This window comes from Hippoglossus stenolepis, chromosome 16 (genome assembly GCF_022539355.2).
Source record: "Hippoglossus stenolepis isolate QCI-W04-F060 chromosome 16, HSTE1.2, whole genome shotgun sequence".
NCBI lineage: Eukaryota > Metazoa > Chordata > Actinopteri > Pleuronectiformes > Pleuronectidae > Hippoglossus > Hippoglossus stenolepis.
This window is the reverse complement of record NC_061498.1, coordinates 3,977,642-4,003,850: the sequence shown is the minus strand read 5'-3', so window position 1 is coordinate 4,003,850 and position 26,209 is coordinate 3,977,642. Positions and strand designations below refer to the sequence as shown.

The 26,209-nt window shown below is 44.7% G+C and overlaps 6 protein-coding genes across 6 annotated transcripts; 3 read left to right on the top strand and 3 right to left on the bottom strand.

Moving 5' to 3' along the window:
• The first annotated feature begins 435 nt into the window (after positions 1-435).
• Positions 436-4,728, top strand: napsa (napsin A aspartic peptidase). The gene is made up of 9 exons (XM_035181809.2): positions 436-647; positions 1,572-1,725; positions 2,180-2,303; positions 2,412-2,530; positions 2,683-2,882; positions 2,994-3,116; positions 3,298-3,442; positions 3,542-3,640; positions 4,086-4,728. The coding sequence occupies exons 1-9, from the start codon at positions 568-570 to the stop codon at positions 4,245-4,247; spliced, it is 1,206 nt and encodes a 401-aa protein (XP_035037700.2). The 5' UTR covers positions 436-567; the 3' UTR covers positions 4,248-4,728.
• A 9-nt stretch (positions 4,729-4,737) lies between these two features.
• Positions 4,738-9,492, bottom strand: mief1 (mitochondrial elongation factor 1). Its single transcript, XM_035181797.2, has 4 exons — positions 9,346-9,492; positions 9,033-9,213; positions 8,082-8,353; positions 4,738-7,978 (listed from the first exon to the last, which is right to left on the bottom strand). Exons 1-4 carry the CDS (start codon positions 9,490-9,492, stop codon positions 7,139-7,141), a joined length of 1,440 nt encoding a protein of 479 aa, XP_035037688.1. The 3' UTR covers positions 4,738-7,138.
• Positions 9,493-9,820: 328 nt separating this feature from the next.
• Positions 9,821-11,027, bottom strand: LOC124854955 (MIEF1 upstream open reading frame protein-like). The gene is made up of 2 exons (XM_047343837.1): positions 10,936-11,027; positions 9,821-10,070 (listed from the first exon to the last, which is right to left on the bottom strand). Exon 2 carries the CDS (start codon positions 10,031-10,033, stop codon positions 9,821-9,823), a length of 213 nt encoding a protein of 70 aa, XP_047199793.1. The 5' UTR covers positions 10,034-10,070; positions 10,936-11,027.
• A 1,157-nt stretch (positions 11,028-12,184) lies between these two features.
• Positions 12,185-17,001, bottom strand: si:ch211-256m1.8. The gene is made up of 2 exons (XM_035181746.2): positions 16,613-17,001; positions 12,185-16,434 (listed from the first exon to the last, which is right to left on the bottom strand). The coding sequence occupies exons 1-2, from the start codon at positions 16,874-16,876 to the stop codon at positions 12,550-12,552; spliced, it is 4,149 nt and encodes a 1,382-aa protein (XP_035037637.2). The 5' UTR covers positions 16,877-17,001; the 3' UTR covers positions 12,185-12,549.
• Positions 17,002-20,660: 3,659 nt separating this feature from the next.
• On the top strand, positions 20,661-22,693 carry LOC118124037 (thiosulfate sulfurtransferase). The gene is made up of 2 exons (XM_035181821.2): positions 20,661-21,532; positions 22,259-22,693. The coding sequence occupies exons 1-2, from the start codon at positions 20,944-20,946 to the stop codon at positions 22,555-22,557; spliced, it is 888 nt and encodes a 295-aa protein (XP_035037712.2). The 5' UTR covers positions 20,661-20,943; the 3' UTR covers positions 22,558-22,693.
• A 672-nt stretch (positions 22,694-23,365) lies between these two features.
• LOC118124036 (3-mercaptopyruvate sulfurtransferase) lies at positions 23,366-25,471 on the top strand. Its single transcript, XM_035181820.2, has 2 exons — positions 23,366-23,991; positions 24,752-25,471. Exons 1-2 carry the CDS (start codon positions 23,403-23,405, stop codon positions 25,048-25,050), a joined length of 888 nt encoding a protein of 295 aa, XP_035037711.2. The 5' UTR covers positions 23,366-23,402; the 3' UTR covers positions 25,051-25,471.
• The last annotated feature ends 738 nt before the right edge of the window (positions 25,472-26,209 follow it).

Genomic DNA, 26,209 nt, shown 5'->3' with positions numbered 1-26,209 from the left:
ATACTACAGCCTATTATAATTATTATAATAATAATTAAGAATTTAAATATAGTAGAAGATGTTATAGGAGGTGTAGGATCGAGTCTCTGCTGCTGTTTCTCCTCGTGTTTATTCTTCTAATCTGTTTCCCTCTGTCATCTTGACTTTGTGTGTTTTACACAACATGAGAGAATGACAACAATCCATTCAACAAAGTGTGTAAATAATCTCCTCTGTTCTTCAGCTGACAACATTTACTGTGTGTGTGTGTGTGTGTGTGTGTGTGTGTCAGTGCGCGCTCCCCACATCAGTCAGGTCACACTGCCCCTCGTGACCGTGCACCGGGGCCTCTCCGTGCACGAGCTTTAGAGGCGGGATGACGTGCAGCCTCCTCCGCCAATCACAGCCCGGCGGTGATTATCACCCTCCAATCGCTGCGTGCGGCTGCAGCGGAGAAAAGCGAGCGAGGGCGGACATTGCCGAAACTCTGAGGCTCTGCAGCGCGAGACTGAAACTGCGAAGTGTCGGTAGTTGATACGGAAACAACACGAAAGTCCTGTTGTTTCTTTAGTTTGTTGTTTGAGCGACATGACGCGACTGAAGATGCTTCACATCACCGGGATGCTGCTGCTGCTGATGATGATCTCACAATGTGTCGCCATTATCAGGTAAATACTCACAAAACCAGCTGCTTCGTATATCACAGATTATACCCGCAGGTGTGCGTGTGTGTAGTTTAACTTCCTTATTCATCTCCCCACCGTTATATTTAACCCCACGTGTTTCCAATTGATAAGAAATAACTTGTTTTTCATGCTCAGCAATTTCCACCAGCAACTACCGTCCAAAACCCACAACTACCACATTGTGCAAGAAATACAGAACTGACAAAACAACGGCTGTTAGGTCAACATGTCACAAACTTCTGTAATTCTGTGATGTGTCAATCAAACATTGCTCAAACGAGAAGCACATTCACCACCGGTTCACACAAACATTTGGAACATGAGTAACTTCAGCCACAGTTTAGAGGATTTCAGATCCATTTAATTGATTGATTGGTTCCATGTGACTCCATCGGACCCTGATCACATGGTGTGCAGCACAAACAAAACAGTGGCACACGGCGGAACAAATGTTACCTGAACAAAGGAAGTTCTTTAAAAAAGCACCCGGTCGACAAATAACTCTCAGCTCGTCTGATTGTTATAGAAGAATGAAGTTAATCATAGATGGGCTGTACTTTCCTCTATAATTCATAGTTCTTATATTCTTACATTCAAACAAATTAAAGTATTCATCTCCCAGATGCTCTGGTTTCTATCCAGGCCTTTTATTTCTTCCAATGACTTTTAGGATTCTGGTGTTACTCGCTCATAAGTTAGACAGCCTGTACTTTTGGTCATTTCAGGTGCAGGTGAGAGTATTTCATGAAGGCTGATTGGATCAACAGTTTGAATTGAAGGTTTATTAGATGTAGACCCTATGAGACCAGGTTTTACTTCTCTGCTGCAGGCGAAACGTCTACGCCACAGTTTGTTCACATACGAGTGTGCACGAAGGAAGTGACTGTTTAACCCGTCTCTCTCCAGAGTTCCTCTTCACAAAACCCGGAGCCTGCGTCGCCTGATGACCGACAACGGGATGTCCCTGCAGGAGCTGCAGGCGTTGGCGAGTAGCACCGGCGCCTCTGACAGCGCCCCCTCGCCGTCGCTGCCCGTGGAGAGGCTGACCAACTTCATGGACGTAGGCAACACCTGATACTGATGTGACCTGTGCACTCTGATTGGATCGTTGGATCAATTCCCCTCATTACTGATTTACTTTTGAAATAATAAGAAACATGAGCATGTAACGCAATGTTTTATAAATGTAGTGGAGTAGAAAGGACAGATATTTGCTGATATATGTAGTGGAGTAAATCTACCCAAGCAAAGTACATTTACATGAAGAATGTATCTGTACTGAGTTGTGAACTCTGTGGTTTCAAACCTTAATTCACCTCTGGCCCAGGAAATGCTCCCGTTTCATACATATGTGAAACACCCACATTCATTCTGGTATGCTGTTGTATTTAATTGCTACCGTGTGAGCTGCCACACCTTAATGTCCCCGACATCATTGTTAGTTACACCTTTTGCATTCCTGACTGAGTCTGCTGGGAAAAGAGAGGATGTGTGATGTTGTTAAACGTCCTCAGGCTCAGTACTACGGGGAGATCGGCATCGGCACCCCCCCACAGCCCTTCACCGTGCTGTTTGACACCGGCTCCTCCAACCTGTGGATCCCCTCCATCCACTGCAACCTCTTCAACGTGGCCTGCTGTGAGTGTCTCATTCAGCGCACTGTGCACGGGCTGTATGTGTACAGCACTTTGACAGTCTTATCTTTACAGTCTTATCTTTACAGTCTTATCTCTCCTCTCTCGTTAGGGCTCCATCATCGCTACAACTCCAAGAAGTCAAGCACGTATGTGAAGAACGGCACCGAGTTCTCCATCCAGTACGGCAGAGGCAGCTTGACAGGCTACATCAGCGAGGACACTGTCTCTGTGAGCTCCAAACTCTCCCTCCCTCACTACGCTCTTTGTTTAACGGCATTCCTCAGTTTTGGTGGTCACGCCGTTCCCATCATTTCATTACGAGACTCGTTTTGTTCAGTGGACTCTGACATCCCTCTGCTTCCTTCTTCCTCTGCATGCAGCTCGCAGGTCTGTCTGTTCCCGGTCAGCAGTTTGCTGAAGCGGTGAAGCAGCCGGGCATCACGTTTGCTGTTGCACGGTTCGATGGGGTCTTGGGTATGGGCTACCCGTCCATATCCGTAGATAAAGTCAAACCGGTGTTTGACTCCGCCATGGCTGCCAAGCTGCTGCCCCAGAACGTCTTCTCATTCTACATAAGCAGGTAGTTTTCTGACACAAGAAAACTGATCATCTGTGCAGTTTACAATTCTGTGTACACCGGCGCACACGCATGCCCAGTGCACGTTTTCAAACTTTCCAACTTGTGTCTCAGAGATGCCACAGCAACAGTGGGAGGAGAGCTGATCCTGGGTGGGACAGATCCTCAGTACTACACCGGAGACCTGCACTATGTGAACGTCACACGCAAGGCCTACTGGCAGATTAAGATGGACGGGTAGGAAAGACTTGTGTGGCTTCCTTTTTGTTATGAGGAACTGTGGCCTATTTTAAAATGTCGTAGGTCGACACACTTTCTGTTCTGTTTGTCATTTTCTTTTGCATTTAAATCTGTGGGTCGGTCTTAAAGGCCGGTGCATCAACTAAACTGACTTCATCTCTTGGTCTCTACCCTGCAGAGTTGAAGTTGGCACTCAGCTGACTCTCTGCAAAGCCGGTTGCCAGGCGATCGTTGACACGGGGACGTCCCTGATTGTGGGTCCTCGAGAGGAAGTCCGAGCGCTGCACAGGGCCATCGGAGCTCTGCCCTTGATAATGGGAGAGGTAAAGTTCGGGGAAAATGCAAAGCCATAGAATTTGTATTTCTTTCATTTGAGTTCGGGAAGATAACGTAAGCACATCGTCTCTTTCTCTCCCTCGTAGTATTTAATCGACTGTAAGAAGATTCCATCTCTCCCCGTCGTGTCCTTCAACATCGGCGGGAAGATGCTCAACCTGACTGGAGAGGATTATATCATGAAGGTAGATTTACTAACGACAGATGAAATTCACTTTTCCTCAGTAGCTGGAGTGTATCGATATGCATTAAAATAGTCCCCTGAGGCAGAGCGCCACAGACGGGGTGAGGAGGTCAGAGTAATGAATGTGCTGATATGAGGCCTGGAGCCAGTATCATGAGGGGAGATTTAGTGGGTTAGTCAACTATCTGCAGGCTTAACTCAGGTTTTCCATCACATTCAACTGGGTAGGTCACCATGGTAACTGATGCTGCACAGCTAACCTGCTAACTAGACGATCACATCCAAACCTGGGCTGCGTTCAGCCCGTGCAAAACGTATATTCAAATGTAAACGGTCGTGTTTGATAATTCTAAATACATTTGCTGCTCCAGTCTCTGCATACATAGTTAATTAAAAAATGTTCTTTGACTTTGATAACGAGCACCTTTTCATGCTTTTATCTGCAGGAGTTCCAGAAGGGTTCATCCATCTGTCTGTCAGGTTTCATGGCCATGGATATCCCGCCTCCTGCGGGGCCCCTGTGGATCCTGGGAGACGTTTTCATCGGGAAGTACTACACGGTGTTCGACAGGAACGCTGATCGCGTAGGGTTTGCTCCGGCCAAGTAGATGTAGAACGACGCATGAAGAGTGTCACTGATCGTTGACTTTAATAATTAGATTAAAAAGTATGTTTGTTTGACTGTCTCGTATCTGCTTAGAAACACCAGGTTTACATGAGAAACTGGTTGTTCCAAGTATAGATGCAACATTAATGACCATTTCCTCTTTCCTTGCATGGAGCACAGACGTGTTCTGCCACTGAACAAAGGGACTGCTTCAGTTTCTCGCACTGATCTTTGAGCTTCAACGTGATGTTTTTACGACTGGATTCAATCAGAGCTATGCATTTTGTTGGGTTTTTTTTGTGCACCATTTCATTGTTGTAGTGCTTCCTGGGAACAAACAAACCCTAAGACGTGACTGAACCAAAATATACCTGGGAGCTGTTTTTGCACACTGAACATATCTCAGGATGTTTCTTATTAACACGCCAATGTGAATTTTATGACCAAATCTTGCTGAATAAAACGTAATAATCAAACGTGAACATCCAGACTTGTCATTTGTAACATTTAATGAAGCAGTATACAAAGTGCTGCACAGTTCAACTCCAGAGCTGAACCCAAAGAAATACACAGCATGCGACACAGCTTATGGCTAGTATGTACTCCACAAGGTAGAGGTAGTCGTCTACTTTGGGTTTTTATTTTACAATAACATTACACATGTGGCACAGTGACTCCCCTTACATTAGTACAGTAATTTGTAGCATAAACTAGGTCTGCGGAGGAAGACTCTTAATATGCACACAAAGAAGAGCTACTGTAGATTCATGATATATCCGTACATCCAGAACAAAGCAATGAACCAAGCACAAGTGATACATGGTAGAATTGAATCTGTGCTAATAAATAATGGACTCTTTTTGGTTAGAAATGTACGATACAAAAATATTCACCTGTTTCCCCATTAGAGTATTTTAACTGAATGCACAACAGAAGTATTAACCCCCAAATCCCTCCACTTTATTTTATACAAACTGAGGGATCCAGGGACAATTGCTCCATATGACTGCATTTTTTAAATTTATTTATTCTAAGGCTAAAAGTGAGAACAAAGAGCAGCCGTGATTATTTTTGGACAACATTTCGAGCACTAATTCAGAGAGCGAAGCGATAAACTCCACCTGTCCCTGTGGCAGCTGTTTGTATTCACTCCTGCAGAGAGGAACCAGGCTAATCCAACACCAGAGACCTTGGCTCGCAGAGTTTCTGTTATATAACTGTAGTAGATCCTCCTCGATCAGATCATATTCCAGATTAGCACCTTTAACCTACAGACAGAAGCAACCCGATGGTAGTGATGATCAGAAGTGGGAACAGCTGATGTGCGTCATGTGTTACAGCAGACAAACGGGGCAGACAAGCTTTTTTTAGCTGTGTGAAACGGCCTCGTACTGCACTAATCCACGTCTGGCTACCTACTGCAACACACGGGGCCAGATCAGTGCACACACACACACGCACCTAATCAGGGTTTAATGTGCACAGCTATGCGCACAAACGAGGTACGACAGGCTCCCCGGCTACAGTCAATACTGAGGCAAATTGACCAAATGACAAACACACACTCTTCTCCTGCAGGTTGATGACAGCAGTGTGTCGCCGGTCATGGATTTCTGATACCGTCGAGGAATAGTTTCTAAAGAAAGCGTCAGCAGAAGGTGCCTCGCTTGCTACAAAGATCTAGACCCAGCCCACGCTAGAGGTCTTAATTTGTACCACATGATCTCAACTGAAATGTCAATTAAAGCAAAAACCAGTAAACAAACAGCACTTAGAGTCGCACTGAAACACCTCTGCACAACTTTGTTTCAGACCTACTCCAGAACAACTGGACAGTGCAAAATAACCTGTGATGGAGAACATACAAAAATAAGCTAATAAAGCATATGAGACCTGTGCACCCGAGAACCAAATGAGACTGGGAGAGAAACCCAACCTTTCACCATGGCAAACAAAGAGCAGCTCTGTGTTACAGTCACATGGAAACAGTTTCTGTTCACGTCAGAGAGACACCGACAAAATGGTGATGCTGTATTTCTGTTCATATTTCATGAATCGGAAACCGTTTACTTCTATCAGTGCTTATGTTTCATTTGTGGAAGTAGATTCAGTTTTACATCAGATTATTGTTAAGTAGAAATAGTCATTTTCACCCATTTGATTTCTAGATAAGGAAGCAAACACATGCAAGCTGCAGACATTCAAAACAGCCTAATGTCTGTTTGCACTTATCCCTGGAAACATGTAGAGCGTCAGTGTGGCCACTGTATTAATGAAGGTTTATCAGTGTCAAACATCTGATTTCCGAGGGGAACCGAAACTTAGCTCGTCTCTTTAACTCAAGAAGGTTGAGTCCTTCAGGCTGATCAACAGTTTATTAGCTTTTGAGATGTCATACACACAATAAACATTACATTCTACCCCTCGACACAGTGGCACAGACCCATCAACACTATTACCACAGTGACCATAACTGCATCAGACATGAATCTATTCCTACAACTCCAACCGATTAAAAAAAAAAAGGTGAAATATGACATTATTCCATATGAATCAATCCAAGCAGGGGTCAGTCCCTCCAACCCAGAGGCCTCGACAGTGTGGCTTCTCTTTGCTTCATTAATACAATGGCTTTGCTGAGAGCCATAAATTCCACGGGACCCTTAATTTTTCTCTGAGATTAAAATATTTGGATGATCACCCCACAAACAGTCTGTGTGAATCACGTGTTCTCTCAGATGTTTGTGAAGAGGCATTTAGAACATTTAGAAATTAAAGAGACTGTTTTTAAGGAGAAAGGTTGATTCCATGCAGATGCTTTTTTCCAGGAACCTCTTTTTGGCTTGAGGTCACCATATTGGTACGGTTGACATTTGACAGTTGACTAGTGAGTCAGGGGGGGGGTGGCTCTGCCACAGCAGTTCTCAGCAGCTCCACAGGATCTGAGAGAGCACAGTAGAGAGTATACCCCAGCTCATCCACTTCCTGTTCCGTCAGCTCACAGAATAAATTAACTTTAGGGTTGAGGGCACATGGCAGCCTCCCCGCCTCTAGGTGTCCCACTAACGATCGTAGCAGCTGGAGGAAGCGATCGGCCAATGCTTCCAGGGTCCAGTCACCTTCTTTTTCGCTCAACAACAAGATGGCGTTGGTGAGCTGGCTGGCGTTGAGACGGTTAAGCGCAGGGTTAAGCTTGCACATCGCCTTTGCCACCTTTAGGCAGGTGCATCGGCAGCCGCCATCCTCCTGATCCAGAGCCCTGAGACGCGCCGTCTCAGGCACACGGAAGCTCTGCCGCCACAGGTTTTCATGGCGCTCTGCAGCAAGCCGATGGGGTTTAGCTATTAGTGAGGTTCCATCTTCCATCACGAGTAAAGGTAAGAAGTCCACATACAGCTTCCTGTCCGTCTCGTACTGTACCTCCAGGGTCAGTGTTTCTGACGGAACCACGGGACGGATGATGTAGTCAAGCACACTCCCTATAGCTGGCCAGTTGATGGAGCCAGCCACAAGCTTGTCAAAGACCTCGAGGACCGATTTCGGGGACAGGTAACCTCCAACCATGCAGCGGTCCCAGTAGCTACTATTTCTTGGGAAATATTCCAAGTTCTCCCTGCGGACAAGCCAGAAACCTGGGACGTTCATGATGGTGTCCTCTCCCGGGATGAACGACCACAGGTTCTTCTCCAGGATTAGAGGCACCATAAGCTGGGCGTGGTCTGCTGTGACCACCTAGATGATGGAGGAAGGGCAAAAAAACCCAGTCTTTATAAAATCAATATGCCTGAAGAAGCTAAAACTAAAACTTAAGATGAAAATGTGCGACACCTCTTACCTGCAGTTCGTCATACAGACTTCCACTAAGGTACATCTCTCTGAGCGGCATGTCAGGCAGTTTGGCGTGAAGAAACACTCGGAGCTCGGCACAAATGTCCAGCGCCGCCCTCCTGGCCGTAGTCTGCTCATCAGTGGGAATGTTCACATTATTCTGGTAGAACTCCCACAGATGTTCCTGCAGAGACAAACGCATGCGGGCCCGCTGCAGATCGGACTGAGTGGCACCGCGGCCTCCCACAGCAGCTCGACCCACAGCCCTCCGCAGACAGTCTGAAGAGAGAAGAGGCAACTCAAAGTTAAAGAGCAGCAGAATTTTGTGATCTTCCCTCTTTTCAGACAATGGCCACTTTGATAAAGACAGCTATATCCCTATTATAACACTTTTGCTTGTTCATACTGACACCGATGTGTAAACCAGCAGCTTCTAATTTTGTCCCACCATTTTGATTCTCCCCTCTACAGACATAAATTTAGCCCTGTGAGTAGGCCGACTGATGACATAAAGATGGGACAATGACCCCCCCCACACATTCTGTGTTTGTACCTTTAATACAGACCATCAGAATAAGGGTGCAGCATTCACACTTTGAACAGGCTGTGTAAGAGGGGCTGATGAGCTTTAAAGGAGGGGCAAGGGGTAAAGATGCAATCTACAAAGACTAAATTAATTACCTGAGGTATTATTAAAACATCAAGGTTCAACTACCATAGGTCAAACTAATATAGAACAGCCAGGTGACTAACTACAGCAGAACAGAGAGCCATCACCCACTGTAAAGGAAAATCAAGACTCGTCCCAATAGGCTGTCTGTAAACAGATAAAAGATAAATCTTAAATGACAGCGGACTGAAGTCAAATCAACTAAATAGCTACTCACTGACATTTCAACAATGAAGAGGGTCAAATGTAACATCAGTTTTAAAGAGTAGCCGACTTTGTTTTCCTCACCTGGTTCAAAAGAATGTGACGAAGTGGGCAGAGACTGCAGGGACCTGCTAACCGTGGACTTCATGCCGTGGTTCAGTACCCGTGGTGACGAACCCATACAGGCTGGCTCTTCCCAGCTTCTCTTTCCTGTATGCTCCATCTTGGTGGGGCTGGTGGGAGCACTTATGGCACGGTCATACATCTGTACAACAAAGAAATGTGTGCACATTGTTCATATAGGTATGGAAGCTGAAGTAAGAGGGTTTTATTCCACCATCACACACGGGACTGAGGGTTATGGAGAGAAATAGAGATAAATGTTGCCTGAACTTACTCTTTTGACAGCGAGTGTTGCGATGCCAAGCATTGCTGCTCCTCCCACTCCGAGCACAAGCTTAGCATTGGAAAGCATGAAATCAATGGCTGTGCCGATCCCATTGTCATCTTTCTTCCCTTTGCGGTCTCCATTCACCCCCGCCATCCTGCCACTGATAAGAGCACAAGGTAAGAGAGTCAGAAAGGTGGAGTCGATAGGACAGAAAAGGCATCATATGTTTGGCAAACATTTTCTTAAGTATACAAATATTACACACACACACACACACTGCAGAAGTAAAATCAGTGCGTAACCACACAGACTGGGAATCCTACAAAACTAAAATCATCTTCCATCCATCACACAGAACGTCTCAGATCTAAAAAGTTGCACTGCTGACACAGGCAGTATGTTCTTATTGTAAACCCACCTGGGAGATGAGCCTCCAGACGACCTTTAAACCCACCCGCGGACGTCCTCTGACCCCTTCCACCTACATAAGCCCACCCAATCGGCTGCTGAGGAAGAACTGGCCCCTCTTCAGCGCGTCCTCCTTGTCTTCGGCTACCGTCAGGGCCTGGCAGCGGCGAAACTCGCGAGCCACAGCGCGGCGATAGTAGTTGCGGTCGGTGTACTGAAGGTGGCGGCCTGCGCGGAGCAGCGAGCGGTAAAGCTCCAGCACAGCACTGCGAGACCAGCCGCCCATTAGGCACCACACATGGAGAGGGGGGACACCCTGGCACCTGGGCAGAGGAAAACAGAGGCATGTATCTTGTCATTGTGCTGGTTCGATGGTAGTGACTGGTGGGAGGTGGATGAATGAGTGTGGGGTTGAGAGAACAAACAGTGTTAATAAAGAGAAATTTATATTAACATCTCATCTCTTTTCCCTGTTAATACATTTTCTGACTCTTGTTGAGGGTTAAAAACATAGGACGTCCCACTTTGATAAGATCTATAAGACCAACTGTGATTTGTGAATATGGGCTTTACAAGTAAAAGTTGATTGATTGATTGAACAGTTGGGAGCCAGAGGTAAAGCTATGTGCCTTGATAACCTCATCATTGATTCCAGTATTCATTCTTCTACAATCTTTATCTTCCAGCTCATCCACAGAGCTACACTGATTTAGTTCAGGGCTTATAAATGGAAATAAGACAAATGTTCGCACAGCATCTTTGTGTCAGAGAGAGAGAACTAACTTCTCCTTCATCAGTTTAAGTATTTTGAACACAGATGTTTACAGACAGCTTCTCTGCTGCAGTGTCAGCCTGACGTTAGCTAGCATGGAAATGTCACCGCTTATCCATCGTGGAATCCCTGTTCTCGACGGGATTAAATCACTGTTGTGTGAGCACTAGCACCGCAGAGGAGAACACAACACAACGGACACACACACTGACGTCCCCGTGTGTTTACATAACGACTGTCTTCCAAAGGGGAAAGTCACACATCCCCATGGCCAGCTCGTTAGCTTAGCGTGCTAACGAGCTAGCCGCAGGGGCTAGGCAGGCGCTGACCTTTGGGAAGCTTCACTGACAAAACACGATGGAAACGGGAAGAAACACACAAGTACACACGGCGAAGGACACACGAGTCAAACCTACGTTTCAGAAATGAAGAGCAGTGTTGTGTCTTCAGGAGAAGCTCTGCTGGAGCCGGGGTCAGGAGAGACACCGGAAACTGAAGGTCCACTTCTCACATACTACTTCCGGGTTATTGTTTTTTTTTTTTTAGGCAGGCGCTTTAAATCTGACACTTCTGACTTTTTACGAGAACAACGACCAATCTCACAGCTTTTGCTTTTTTCTGTGTATATATACTTTCTGTCATATAAAGGTCACTGTAACCTTTGACAACTAAAACACAGTATAATGAGGTCACTGTGACCTTGACCTTTGACCTCCAGGCACCAAATTCGAATCGGTTCATCTTTGAGTTCAAGTGAAGGTTTGCAACAAATTTGAAGACATTCCCTCACGCTGATCTTAAGATATCATAAGATGTTCAAGAAGAACATAAACATACTTTGAGGCCACCGTGACCTTTCACCTTTGACCTTAGGCTATCAAAATGAAATCCAAGGTCAAGTGAATGTTTGTGCCGAATGTGAAATACCCCCAAGTCGTTTCAGAGATATTGCATTCACAATATATTGTGTTTGTTTTGTTCCAATTTAAATGTACAATGTCTGTATTTATACACATTAATAAATAGTTCTGAATAAACATTAATAATGTCAACATAATAATGAGGTGTAAACTATATATATAGTTTCTCCAAACAAATATAATATACAGTCCATTAATGAAAACTGCTGACTAATTTCACTATGCGTACATTCTAGAAATGTGTGAATTTCTTCTTAATCACTTGTGCGCACCAGTTAAAAAACAAATAAAAATGGTTTATGCATGAGGCTCATTATCTCGATCATATATATATTGATATATGTATATATTAGATACAGGAATCTTTGAGTCAACATTGAAAAGTACCTTCTTGTAATGATTTCACAGCTTTAAATGTACTCAATCATTTTTTTTCGAGTACACCATGAAAAACAATGCCACTACATGAATATATGACTTCCACAAAAATAATAAGATGATCTAATAGAAATAAGACAAAAAAACAACATTGGACACCATCATAGATAATTTATTTGTAAAATTGGTTATACAGCATATAGCCAATAATTCAAGGATTCAAACAAATGAAGAACTGAACGACTTAGTCATACAAGTTATATTGTGTAACTTTGTCAATATTTAATCAGTCTTAATCATAGATATAAAGATATTAAAACAATCCAAGCTGTACTTACCCACCCTCCCCCCACACACACACCCTACATCTTCACCATGCAGTTACATTGATATTAAAGCTTTGCTGTTAAGAAAGGAAACCATCCTTAAGTGTAAAATAGCATTTAAAGAATAAATAATAAAATTATTTGAGTCATCTCAATTTTAGCTCATATACTCTTCCTTTTTTATGCAGTAATGCCTCCAGTTTACCAGACACAAACATGTATGCCCTCTCTCCTCTTATCATGGACACAGAAGGAAATATCTTAAGAAACTCAAAACTGGATGAAACTCTGGATTATTGAGGCATTTTTATTTTAAAAGTCCATAATATATACTCTTCTTTGATCCTATTATTGCAAGTCCTATATATAACATTTAATGGCCTGAAAGCACGAGGAGAACTGATAATCAGGGCATGTATTTCATTCCTTTCATCCTCGGTATGATCTGCATATCTCTGACGTCATCATGCTGTAGCAGCCAACACAGGTAGCGCTCCGTCCCCATGCCCCAACCACTGCTGAGGAGGGGTTTTGCTTGTCGCATGCTAATGTACCATTTGTAGGACTGCTCAGGAACCCCATGGTGCCTGAGAGCCTCTTGCACCATCTCAGGGGTGGAATGACGCTCACCAAGACCCACAGTCTCACCCAGCCCTATCAGAAGGTCTGCAGCTTTGGCTTTGCTCTGCCCACTGCCCTCCACATATGCCTGGTAGAAGGGGACTCCCAGATGATCCATCTCAGTCAACCAAACAGCACCACCATATTTTTCTATCAAGACTCGCTCTCCTTTGCGTGTTAGCTTTCTGCCAAACTGGGGCTGACCGTCCTGGACCCACTCAACGCAGTCAGCAGATGGCATCATGGGAATGGCCTGGTCAAGAGGGACTCTTGGTAGTCCATGTTTTCCCTCTAGCTTACTCTGCATGGCTTTGGCGTGCGTAAGGGTCCCAGCAGTGTTGAGAATTATATCTGAGTGTTGCTTCAACATGGACTTAGTGAGATGAGCCAAGTATCTCTCTGCTGTGCAAATGGCATCGTTCATATCACCCAACAGTTCACACTCCACGTGGTAGAACTGGTTCAGGTGCGTGGCATCAGGATCTTCCCCTCTAAAGCTGGGAGATATGTAGTAGGTTCCTGGCAGGTTCTCCTGGAAGCGAAGAAAGTATTCAAGAACAAATTGCATTGAGTCAGCCAGGTAGATGTCCTGTCCCAGCAGGTTAACAGAAACTGGTTCTGAGTCAGATCCCAGACCCATCGGTGAGGAGATGGTGTCGGTGGTGAGAGGGGTCAGAGCGTAGGAGTAATGGCAGAGACTTTGGAAATATTCCACTGTGCTGTGGAAAAGAGTGTTTTGAATCTGGAACAGGTTGCGATACCACTGGCTCTTAATGGCAAGTGTGGAATGGGCGACAGGGTTTTGCCATGAATGTGGAGCCCTGCACTTGGTGATTTTTGAGTGGACCGCTTTAAGGGTCTCAGGATCAGCAGCTGGCCCGTCCATCGATGACACATATCCAGGGTAGCTTTGATAGCATTCTGGTGTCAGCTCAGCAGGCGTAGTGCCATCAGGTGGAGGTAATAGAGGGATCAGCTTTGCATGAGCATAGTCAATCTCCAAGCCCTCAAAGATCAGTGCAACACCTCGAGCTTTCATCCCCTCTTCCAATAGTCGGGCAACTTTATGAATTGCTAAAATCATTGCTTTGTAGTCAGCTTGGTCCAATTTGAAGAGGTCACTGGACAGTGGTTTGCGTGGCACCACAACAGTAAGTCCAGGAGTGTTCGGGTATGGTGTAAGGAATGCAACATACTCACTGTCTTCCCACACTCTCCACTGTGGCTGCTCTCCCCGAACAATACGGCTGAACAGGTTGTTACAGGAGGGGTCCCCGAAAAAGTCAAAGCAAGAAGGTGCATTTGGTGTTGGTAATTTGTTTCGGATCTTGGCTTGAACCTGGGTCAGAGATTGGTCATCCCAGCATGGGCTACTTTTTGAATTGCAGTAGCCAGGATCGTATGCATGGCATTCCTCTTCACCAGCAAGATGAGGCTGCCACTTTGGCTCGAGGCCATGAAGTGGGAGCAGTCTGATTTGTGCAGGATGATCAGGTGTTGGGTAGAAAACCAAGGCACAGCGCTGCACTCCCAACCGTTCACATAGTAGGTTTGACACAACACTTGCTCCTTGTAGCATAGCCACAAAATCAGGTGTGGGCAAGTGGAAGATACTGCTTGCCCCACTATTAGTTTTTCTCGTCAGAATGGTTGAGCCAGGGGTCCAGGGTTTGGGATTCAGGTAGGCAACCAGCTCATCTGTTTCCCAGATCACATCAGAGAAGCTGTTCAGGGGCCTGAGGACCTCTACTCGTGAAATACCATCTATCAGAGAGGCCACAAACATTACGCCAGCATTTGTTTCGATGATGGCATCACCTTTAATATCCACAGCAATGATGCCTGCACATGCCCCATTCAGATTTTCACTTATCACTTCTTTGCATGCATGTCTAAGGCTGTAGCCTTTGTGATGGTAGAGACTAGCTATTTTCTGGGCAACTGTGTGCCTCAAAAAAACATCTCCATCTCCAGAGCAGGCAATTGCTAATTTGTCGTCAGCATATATTCCTGCCCCTACTACTGCTGTATCCCCAACTCGTCCTTTCAGCTTTCCTACTAACCCGCCTGTAGAGGAAGCAGCAGCCAACCCATGCCAATGATCCAATGCTACAGCTCCAACTGTCTGAGGGTGATTGTTTTTTGAGGTATTTCCACCACTGAGCTTTGCCGTTAACTCTGTGTGGCGTATATCCGTGTAGAAATACTCACACCCAACAGCTTTCTCCTTCTCCTGCACTTGCAGAAACTCCTCAGCCCCATTTCCTACTATGAGTGAATGTGAGCTTTTCTCCATGACACATCTGGCTGCTTTTATTGGATTCTTTACACTTTCCACACAGGCAACAGCTCCCGACTTCAGTGTATTACCATCTACAATTGCTGCTTCCAATTCATTTTTGCCATCTTTGTTGAATACTGAGCCTTTACCTGCATTGAACAGAAAACAGTCCTCCAGAGCCTCCACTGACCTCTGAACTGCGTCCAGACTCCTGCCACCTTGTTGAAGGACTTGGGATCCAAGGGTTAAGGCTGTCTGTAGAGCAAACTCAATAACCCCAATCACCTGGGTGTTCAGCATCATCTCTTCTCCAGCTCCACCATGGATCAACATAGTATAGTTTGGGCTCATGCCTGAGATGGAGTCAGCTTTGCTTTCCCCACTTTTTAGGCTCTTTCCAATCACTTTCTTTGTTTGGCCCTGTTGGAGTAGAACCTCCAGGGCTCCCATCTGATTTGCAATGGCATATCTAACAGCTAGAAGCATCACTAACTTCAGGTTTATCTTCATGTTTTCTTGAAGCTTCTGCAGTATCTGAGCAAAGCTCCCTTTTCCATTAAGCACAATTTGAACCCTGTCTTTTCTTCCCAGGTATGCTACAGCCAGCTGATCTTGTGCATAAACATTCCCTACTCCACACTCTACACCCTCAATGAGACTTGAACCAGTGAGGTATACAGATGGGCAACCAAAGGGGTCCAGAAACTTTTTCAATGGATTGTCAGATGGCAACAGTTGACGCAGGGCAGCTAGATGGGGACCAACACCTTGACCATTTTTAGTGTTTTTGATGAGACTCTTGTGCTCCATTAATGCAACATGGAACAAGCGTAAGATGTCAGTAGGGTATTGGATTTTCTTATCTGGGCCTATGCAGGACGCCAAGGCACCTACTAACTTGAGAGAATGCGTGGTGAGTGAGTATGTAGGATCACATCGGCCATGTTTGTAGTGGCGCATATGGGTAGGTGTGACAAGCACTTGACTGGCAGCTGATTCCCCAAGAGTCTGTCTCAGGGAAAGCTGCAAAGAGAAGTTGATCCAGGCATCATACAGGCCTCTGTGCTCTCTGATCGTAGAAAAGACATCAGGATAGGAAGGGACATCAAAAGTGAGAACTTGATTAGTTGCTTTTGAGACAGGGTTTGGCTTAGGGATGTTTACTCCTTGCAAGTGGAAGGTTAAAGAAGTCGGGCAAAAATAATTTACATCGTGAACTGTGACGGACCCATTCACATTTTCTGGTTCAGTGTGGGCTGGTTCTAAATCAACAGTCTCAGACAGATTATAGATACAACCACTGACAGACACAGCCACTATCCCATCCAAAACACTGTGCTCAAACAACATTCCAGCTGTGCAGTCCTTGAACACCACCAGGTTCATCATCTGTCAGAAAAGAAAAACAGAAAAACAAAGGTAGATATATCTTTTCAGTCCATTGAAAATATGCAAGTTGTTTGAACAGTATCACTGACAAACTTTGTGTACAGTCATATATTCAATTAATTAAAATAAACATGTTTAGTATAAATCTAATTTGTGTGTGTGGGATTCTCTCCAGTACCTTATCATAGTGTCTCAGACATGGACTGTCTCCTCCTCCTCCCAGCCTCACTGCATTGAGGGTATCGGCCAGATCAGAAGGTGCATTCTCGTCCTCCAGACACAGTGTCAGCACAGCGCTCTCCATTAGCCCCAGTGATGCTGCTGCTTCCCCTCCTTGCTCCAGGATCTCTTCCCTGACGGCGGCCCAGTCTTTACGAGGCAGAGCTGAGAGGCTGCAAATGACCGAGGGATCATTCTGTTTTCCTGCTCTGGGTTCATCCATCACCTGAGCCAGCTGGTTGTAGATGTCAATGAATGGTCGAGCAGACACTGGTCTACCAGGGCTGGGACGCCACAGTATGTCAACAGGGAACACTCCTCCAACACAAGCGATGATGGCATGGAGACTATCTGGGTAGACCTGGAAATTACAAAGCCAAAGATTAGATTTGGATAAAGATTATAATTCAATGAGAAGATTCACACTGCCATACATACAACCTTCTCTCCAGTTGTGTCTTGCATTTCATCTCACCTTAATTTGATCTTGAACTCTGCCAGGAATCCGGCTGGCAGCAAATACCTCCGACTGCTGCGTGTTTTCCATTGGTACATCGTCCTCTGCAGGTTTCGAGGGTTCACTGTACAGCTTTGCTGCTCCCCAGAGCAGAGCAGCTGCCCTCCCCAGCTGGGTGCATCGCTTCACTCTGGATGGAGGAAGAACCATAGGGAGGGCTGTGGAGGTGGGCAGAGGGTCAGAACACGAAAGCAGGCTTTTCTTGAACTGCTCTGACCCCCAGTTCTCCTGGCCTGCAAGTCTAGTTACAAACTTCTGATCTGCGTCTTGAAGGACCTCCCTCTGCTGGTCCAGCACACTTTTGAACTCAGGGTAAAGGTCAGGGCTTAAAGTGAGCTGCAGGACACGGCCAACTTCTTGCAGGGTAACATCTAACTCTGGAGCAGGGTAGTTGAGAAGGGCCATCTTGTTGGTGTGGAGGGGGCTGGTTAGAGAAGGAGAAAAAGAGAGAGAATTGGCCGTGATGTCAGAACAACATATTTTGAAGCATCTGAAGAGGGAAAGAAAAACATCTGCATGGGATCACTGTAGCATGCAGACAGGGCGAGAACAAACATCTGGCCTACTTTGTATGTTTATAATCTAAGCCAACAAAAGTCAGAGTCATCAGAAGCCGTTGAAAAGTCCCATGAAATTTGGTAGAGGCATTACTATTCACCCAATATCAACAGCTTTGGTAATCCCATAATTCTTTCGCATATGTATTTATTTTGTGGCTGTGTGAGGTGTAGCTGTTAAAATATGTAGCATCAGTTTAACATGCGCAGATGATGATCCCTGCAATTCGTAACTGAAAGACTTTGACCTTCGATGAATTTGAAAAGAAAAGTCACCAGTGAAGGTCATGACCCGACCCCACTTCCCAAGTTGAATTCAAATTGAATTCAAAACTGCCCAAGTTGTCGCTGTCACAACAAAACAAACAGACGGACACCATCGATTAGAATACACCCGTCCACCACCATGAACGTGGTATCATTACACCCGCACGTTAGCGCCGTCATTGTGACGATTTTTACTCTCACAAACTACACTTCAGACCTGGGAAAGACAGACAGATGGAGCACAATGCACAAAATTTGACTGCACATCACCTGACACGCACCCTTTCTCATCTCCATTTACGTTGGCTTCACATGATGTCCAACCTTTCTCACATTAGCCGAGCCAGTAAGTCAATTATCTGAATTATGGCGAAGGGGTAGCTGAATCTAACACAGGTCTCTTTGTGTCATAATGTGATGAACATGAATGGAATGTATCCAGATTTTTACTTCTGTGTGAGACGATTCCCCTCCTGGACAGAGCAGCTATATGGACTGTAGCAATGTCTGATAACTGAGCCCACACACGAGGAATCAGTTACTACAACTCGTCGGCACAGAAATAAAGTTTGGCATTTTGTTCTCATTGGTTGTCAAGGAAATGCATACCTCACTGTTGGACAATTAGATTTTGTCCTGATTTGACTCATCAGTTCAAGTCATCCACACAAGGCTGCCTGTCTGTGTGCTGGATCAGCTCTTGGGATATGGATCTTATGATTTCAATAGCTCAGTTAGTGAAGAGAAGCAGCGCTAGCAATGTTACTTACTACTACAAAATACGTATCTATGAATCAATCACAACATTTGTGATTAAAATGATTGAATGATTTCATGGACTATAACTTTTAAAGACATTAACATATTTTCCAATTTAAACTACCATGTGCATCGTTTTTCTTATACTTTTACATTTTTTGTCTTAAATTTCTTCATTTATCAGAAGTGAATCGATACGACAGAAGCGAATGGGATTTTGTTCATGCTGCTTGAAAATGTTCAAGATATTTAAGAAATAGCAACACGTCTTTCCAAACAACTCCAAGCCGGAAAAACTGGAATGGTTGGTTTCTACCAAACAAACAGTCAATAAAAACTATTCACAGTGAAATTAATTAACATACCGTGATGAATTTGAATATTTATTTTATACCCAATTAAAAACACTACTGTTACTAATTGCAGATACACGTTTTGTGCTCCAGGACCATAGACTCGTTTCTACTCGCAATTATTCTATAACTATTCTAAAGACAAGATATTCATTAAAAGGTCAGCTTACCTCAGTGTGGATATTTCTCTCAAATCTGGCCAGTTGGTCGGATGGCAGCTCAGTCAGTGGTAGGACGACAGAAACTAGGCTTTATCTTTAATGCAGAAGCAGTGACTCCAATGAAGCAATTTGGTGTCTTGCCTCCTCCTTCTCTGTCCAAAATGCAATATATAGCGCTCTTGCTCTCTCGCTCTCTCTCTCTCTCTCTCTCCCTCCCATGGTCTGTTACACACCCCTGGATATTTGTTGGGATTACTCTGCCTTAAACGTGGCACCATTGAATAAATTCGGCTATTTAATATTAATATTTGAGGTTGGCAAAATTAAGACTTATACAACATTAATGACCAAAACATTTATTATGAAAATAATAAAGGTAAAAAACACACAAACTAACTTAAAGTGTTTGTGCTGAGCCTGTCAGACATGTGGTCGCAGGCTTTGGCCACAAAGGCCCAACTGTTGCTCACCAGTAGGGCCCAACAAGTAGATGTAGGCTGATCTTTGACTCGGATCTGAGTTTCAAGGGATCAACAAAGGGACCAAAACCTTGTTTTTCCACCTTAAAAAGTTTAATTTCTACCCGACTGGATCCCAGTGATGCACTTTTTACAGGACCTACCAGTGAAAACAATGGAGAGACTCCAGCTTGTTCAGAACTCTGCAGCTCGGCTGTTCACCAGAACCAAGAGGAGAGAACACGTCCAGTTCTAGCTGCTCTGCACTAGTTGCCTGTAACACATTGACTTTAAGGTTCTCCTCCTCACACACAAGGTCCTGTCGTGGCAATTTCTGCAATCCCACCTTAACAACGAGGAACGAGACACAATTCTCTTACAGTATTGTCACACTTTAATGCTCAGAGCATGGTGCATATGACAAAGGTTAGTTTGTAATATGCACACCGATGGGAAACAGTTCTTTGTCTTTATACATTTGGCTCATCCCTCCCACTCTGGTTGGGTTTGTTACAAAGTCAAAGGTCAGGATCTTCTGATGACATCAAGGCAACAATGCCTTAGTTAAAGCAATCAGGCCAAGATTCATTCAGTTGTACAGGATACAGCATGATCAAGGTTACATTGTATGAGATTCAATCATGATCAATCAAAGGGGAAATTAACATGATCATATTGTGGTCAAAATGTTACATTTCCCTTACAGTCCTGAATGGACAGAGTAGCTGACTCTCTAGTTAACCATGTTCCCTCTAGAACACTGAGATCATCATCTGCAGCACGTCTATCAGAGGATCCCGACAACAGCCAACTCTGTCAACCTGCGCCTACAGAACCAGTCTGAACTGGTTCTGAGAGATAGCCTTAGTCCTCCTATATAAGATCCTTGCATTTGATTGTTCTCTATCTTCACTCTGAGATCCTTGTGACTTTCCAGATTTCCATCACACATCTTTAAAATAAAACTTAAAACATTTATCTTCGCTTCAGCCTTTAACTATAGATCTTGCACTCTTATATGTTTCTTAAAAACTGGTTTCTTCTTATTGTAATTAAATTGTTTACATGTGCACTTGCAGCTGCATTCCTTGGGTTCATGATATGAGTTTGGGTTAGGTCTCGATATGAGGAAGTGTGAGTCCTGGACCTCTGTGTTCGGGATCGCAGAGAAAGACGCTCCGGTTCCCCCCTTGCGCTCGGAGCTCGTTCTTGCGCGTCATGGCGGCTCAGACCCGAGCTGTGGTGTCCGGCCAGTGGCTGGCAGAGGCCGTCCGGTGCAACCTCGTCGGTCCCAAGCTCCGCATCCTGGACACGTCTTGGCATTTGCCCGAACTGAAGCGGGACGCGAAGGCTGAGTTCGCGCAGAGGCACATTCCGGGCTCCTTGTTTTTTGACATAGACGAGTGCAGCGACCGGAGTGCTGCGTTCGATCTCATGCTGCCGACCTCCAGCCACTTCTCCCGCTATGTGGGCGACCTGGGCATCGGCAGCGACACGCACGTAGTCGTGTACGACACCAGCGAATACGGGTCACACATCGCGCCCCGGGTGTGGTGGATGTTCCGGATGTTCGGACACAGCCTGGTGTCGGTGCTGGACGGCGGCTGGAAGAACTGGCTGGGGGACGGTCACCCGGTCACAGCGGAGAGCTGCGTCCCGGAGCGCACGGAGTTCAGGGCCGCTGCCAATCTGTCCTGGGTGAAGAGCTTCGAGGAGGTGCTGGAGAACGTGGGCACCAGGCGGGTCCAGGTGGTGGACGCCCGGCCTATAGGCAGGTTCAGGGGCACTGAGCCGGAGTTCAGGGAAGGTGAGAGGGTTTTATTTTGCAGCATCATTTAGTTTATTTGTCATTATTATTAATTTATTATTATTACATTCATTATATATTTGTTTGTGTTTTCCTTTGGTTCGGTGGTGTTAAGAAGATGAGGGCATTTTAACACCACCGAACTTAGATTTATTTTGTTGACTGTCACATGAGAATAAGAAATATAATAAAGTATTCGAATGTGACAGCCAACAAAATAAGAAAAACTTTTTTATTTTAGAGATTATTTTAAAGAAATTGACAGTGGGCATTAACTTACAGGAGCCAATCAGATTCCAGGATCTGGCCACATCCCTTGAGTCACGTCAACTTTTTTTGGAATACATTTTGTTTGCTTTCACATAATCAATCTATCAAATTTTATTTGTATAGCCCATATTCATACACAAATAATAATTCGTCTCATAGGTCTTAAAAAGGTGCGACATCCTCTGTCCCTCAATACGAGTGAGGAAAAACTACAAAAAAACATAGTAACAGGGGAAATCCAGCCAAAGTTTTCTTAATAGTTTTGTATTGATAATTATCACATTAAATGTCACATTGTCACACACAAAAACTACCAAGAAAACTATTAACAGGGGAAAATGTAGAAACTTCAGAGAGAGCCACATGTGAGGGATCCCTCAGTAACAGCTGGATTGATCGCCGAGTTTATTTCCCAAACATTTTCATATTTCTCATTCCTCTCTCTCACCTGCACAGATACGCTGCCCGGCCATTTCCCTGGTGCGATCAACATGCCCTTCACTACCTTCATGGACGCCGGTGGGAAGGAGCTGGAAACCGAGGGCCTGTCCAAAGTGTTCAGAGAGGCAGGGGTGGACCTGGAGCAACCGCTGTGGTCCACCTGTAGTTGTGGTGTCACCGCGTGTCACGTTGTCCTGGCTGCTCACCTGCTGGGCCACACTGGGGTGTGTGTTTACGACGGCTCCTGGTTTGAATGGTTTAAGAGGGCAAGTCCGGAGCACATCATCTCAGAGGGAGAAGGACAGAAGGTCTGAACAAACCACAGCAGACAGACAGCATCTGAAGAGGTTTTTCACAAGGGGAAGCTCTTGAAAAATATACACTTTCTTTATAGAATCATATATGGAGGTTGTATTCTTATAAACAATTTACAATAAATGGTTGCCTGAGGTCCTTGTTTCCTTTTACTCTGTTAAAATAAAACCAGCTCCTGCATGGAGCGAGTAGCTGATTTTGTAAACTTCTCTCAGAAGTGGCAGAACAGCCTTTAACTATAGATCTTGCACTCTTATATGTTTACTCACTTTCTTTCTTTTCTGTTTTTATGAATTTATTTATTTTTATTTCCTCTTCTTTTAAATGTCATTTTAACATTTTTAAACCGTGTTTCTTAAAAACTGGTTTCTTCTTATTGTAATGTTATTTACATGTTTTTATTTTTATCTATATTGTATGTGAAGCACTTTTGAGCTGCACTCCTTGCTATACAATTAAAGTTTATTATTTTTTTTTTGTTATTATTACAAACAATATTTTCCACGGAGAAAGGTGCATGGATATTGATACATATTCTTATTTTTATTCTCACTATCTGCTGCTGTAACAAGTGGGAGTGTCCTGGTGTGGGATCAATACATTTGTATCTGATCTCATGCAGGACTTAGATTAATTTACAGAAAAAGAGAGGATATTCTTTATTAAGGTGGGAATGATCTGGAACTTCCATTAATTCACCACTTGGGTTCATGGGATGAGTTTGGGATGAGTCTGTGCTTTGAACTTTCCCTGAGAGGAAGTGCGAGTCCTGGACTTCCGAGTGCTCCGGTCGGGATCGCACCCCCCCCGCCCTCTTTGCGCTCGGAGCTCGTTCCTGCGCGTCATGGCGGCTCAGACCCGAGCTGTGGTGTCCGGCCAGTGGCTGGCAGAGGCCGTCCGGTGCAACCTCGTCGGTCCCAAGCTCCGCGTCCTGGACACGTCGTGGTATTTGCCCAAACTGAAGCGGGACACGAAGGCTGAGTTCGCGCAGAGGCACATTCCGGGCTCCGTGTTTTTTGACATAGACGAGTGCAGCGACCGGAGCTCTGCGTTCGATCACATGCTGCCGACCTCCAGCCACTTCTCCCGCTATGTGGGCGACCTGGGCATCGGCAGCGACACGCACGTAGTCGTGTACGACACCAGCGACTTCGGGTCGTACAGCGCGCCGCGGGTGTGGTGGATGTTCCGGATGTTCGGACACAGCCTGGTGTCGGTGCTGGACGGCGGCTGGAAGAACTGGCTGGAGGACGGTCACCCGGTCACAGCGGAGAGCTGCGTCCCGGAGCGCACGGAGTTCAGGGCCGCTGCCAATCTGTCCTGGGTGAAGAGCTTCGAGGAGGTGCTGGAGAACGTGGGCACCAGGCGGGTCCAGGTGGTGGACGCCCGGTCTGCAGGCAGGTTCAGGGGCACTGAGCCGGAGCCCAGGGAAGGTGAGAGGGTTTTATTTTGCAGCATCACTTAGTTTATTTATTATATATTTGTTTGTGTTTTCCTTTGGGTTCTTTCCTTGAGCAAGAGTCAAGTTCTGTGTTGTTAAGAAGACGAGGGCTTTTTAAGGGCCAATCAGATTCCAGAAGCTGGCCCCACCCCTGGATTCGTCCTTTATTTTAGATTTATTTTGTTGACTGTCACCTAAAAATAAGAAATATAATAAAGTATTCTAATGTGACAGCCAACAAAATAAGAAAAAACTCTTTATTTTAGAGATTATTTTAAAGAAATTGCCAGTGGGCATGAACTTCTGGGGCCAATCAGATTCCAGGATCTGGCCACATCCCAGGTGTCACCCATGTCTACCTTTTTTGGAATACATTTTGTTGGCTGTCACATAATCAATCAATCAATCAATCAATCAATCAATACAATTTTATTTGTATAGCCCATCTGTCTCATAGGTCTTAAAAAGGTGCGACATCCTCTGTCCCTCAACAAGAGTGAGAAAAAACTACCAAAACCCATAGTAACAGGGGAAATCCAGCTAAAGTTTTCATATCAGTTTTTTATTGATAATTAACACATTAAATGTCACATTGTCACACACAAAAACTACCAAAAAAACTATTAACAGGGGAAAACGTAGAAACCTCAGAGAGAGCCACATGTGAGGGATCCCTCAGTAACAGCTGGATTGATCGCCGAGTTTATTTCCTAAACATTTTCATATTTCTCATTCCTCTCCCTCACCTGCAGATACGCTGCCCGGCCATTTCCCTGGTGCGATCAACATGCCCTTCACTACCTTCATGGACGCCAGCGGGAAGGAGCTGGAAACCGAGGGCCTGTCCAAACTGTTCAGAGAGGCAGGGGTGGACCTGGAGCAACCGCTGTGGACCACCTGTGGTTCTGGTGTCACCGCGTGTCACGTTGTCCTGGCTGCTCACCTGCTGGGCCACCCCGGGGTGTGTGTTTACGACGGCTCCTGGTCTGAATGGTTTAAGAGGGCAAGTCCGGAGCACATCATCTCAGAGGGAGAAGGAAAGAAGGTCTGAACAAACCACATCGGACAGGCAGCATCTGAAGAGGTTTTTCACAAGGGGAAGCTGTTTGTCTGCTGCGACAGATCAAGACCACTATACTGTGCATTTAGAAGCCTGTGCATGTTGAGCTTGTTATAAAATCTACTCACTAACATAGGCAGTAGCAGGTTTTGTCACCTGACATAATTGATTGATGAAAATCTCCTGTGCATTATGCAAATGTTTTAATTTTGAAACTTGCATAATTTAGAATAATTATCCTGAAATAGTTTGTAATTGTTTGTTGAATGGTCCAAGATGTTTTTGATCCATCTCTTGAAAATTCTTTCAAGAACAGGAGAGGACTGACTCTTGAAAAATATGCACTTTCTTTATAGAATCATAGATGGAGGTTGTATTCTTATAAACAATTTAGAATAAACGGTTGCCTGAGGTCCTTGTTTCCTTTTACTCTGTTAACATAAAACTAGCTCCTGCATGGAGCCCAAACTCCTGTATTCAGTAACTACAGAATAAATATTTAACTGTTTGAGGAGCTGTGGAGGGGAATAGGGCACAATTCTGTACATGGAAGATGTGTTGATCAACCACATGTTTCACAACCCATGAGATCATTAGAACATGATTGAAGTTCTCTTCCTCGTCCAGTTTTATGGTAAATCTAATGCAAGAATGTTGTTAGTGTTTTTACTTTAGAACATTCTTAATTATTGAGTTAAATATGATAAATATACTTCAGGGGGCTAGCTGAAGTATAGGTCATCAAACCCGCCTCCTCCATGTTAATGGATGGAACATGGGCCAAACTTAAGTGCTAAAGTACACTTCAAATTTTTCTCAGAGATGGTTCATGTCAAAAACAGCCCAGTTTTTCTGAATTAACGTGATAAAAAAATGCTGCATATCAGCCCAACCGATAAGAAACCGTCTAACAGGGATGTATGGTTACAGGTGCGTAAATGTCTCCGACCCAAACCAAAATAAAACCACATCAAACTGAACAGACGAGAGACATGTTTGCTTCCATTAAAGTGAGAGACGATTTTGTGAATTCAGAAAAACTGAGCCGCTCTGTTATTCTGAATATAACGAGATAATTTACCTGGGAAAGAAATTGCTCTGTTGTCTGAATTAACAAGATAATTGTCCTAAAATAAATCTGCTGTTTTTC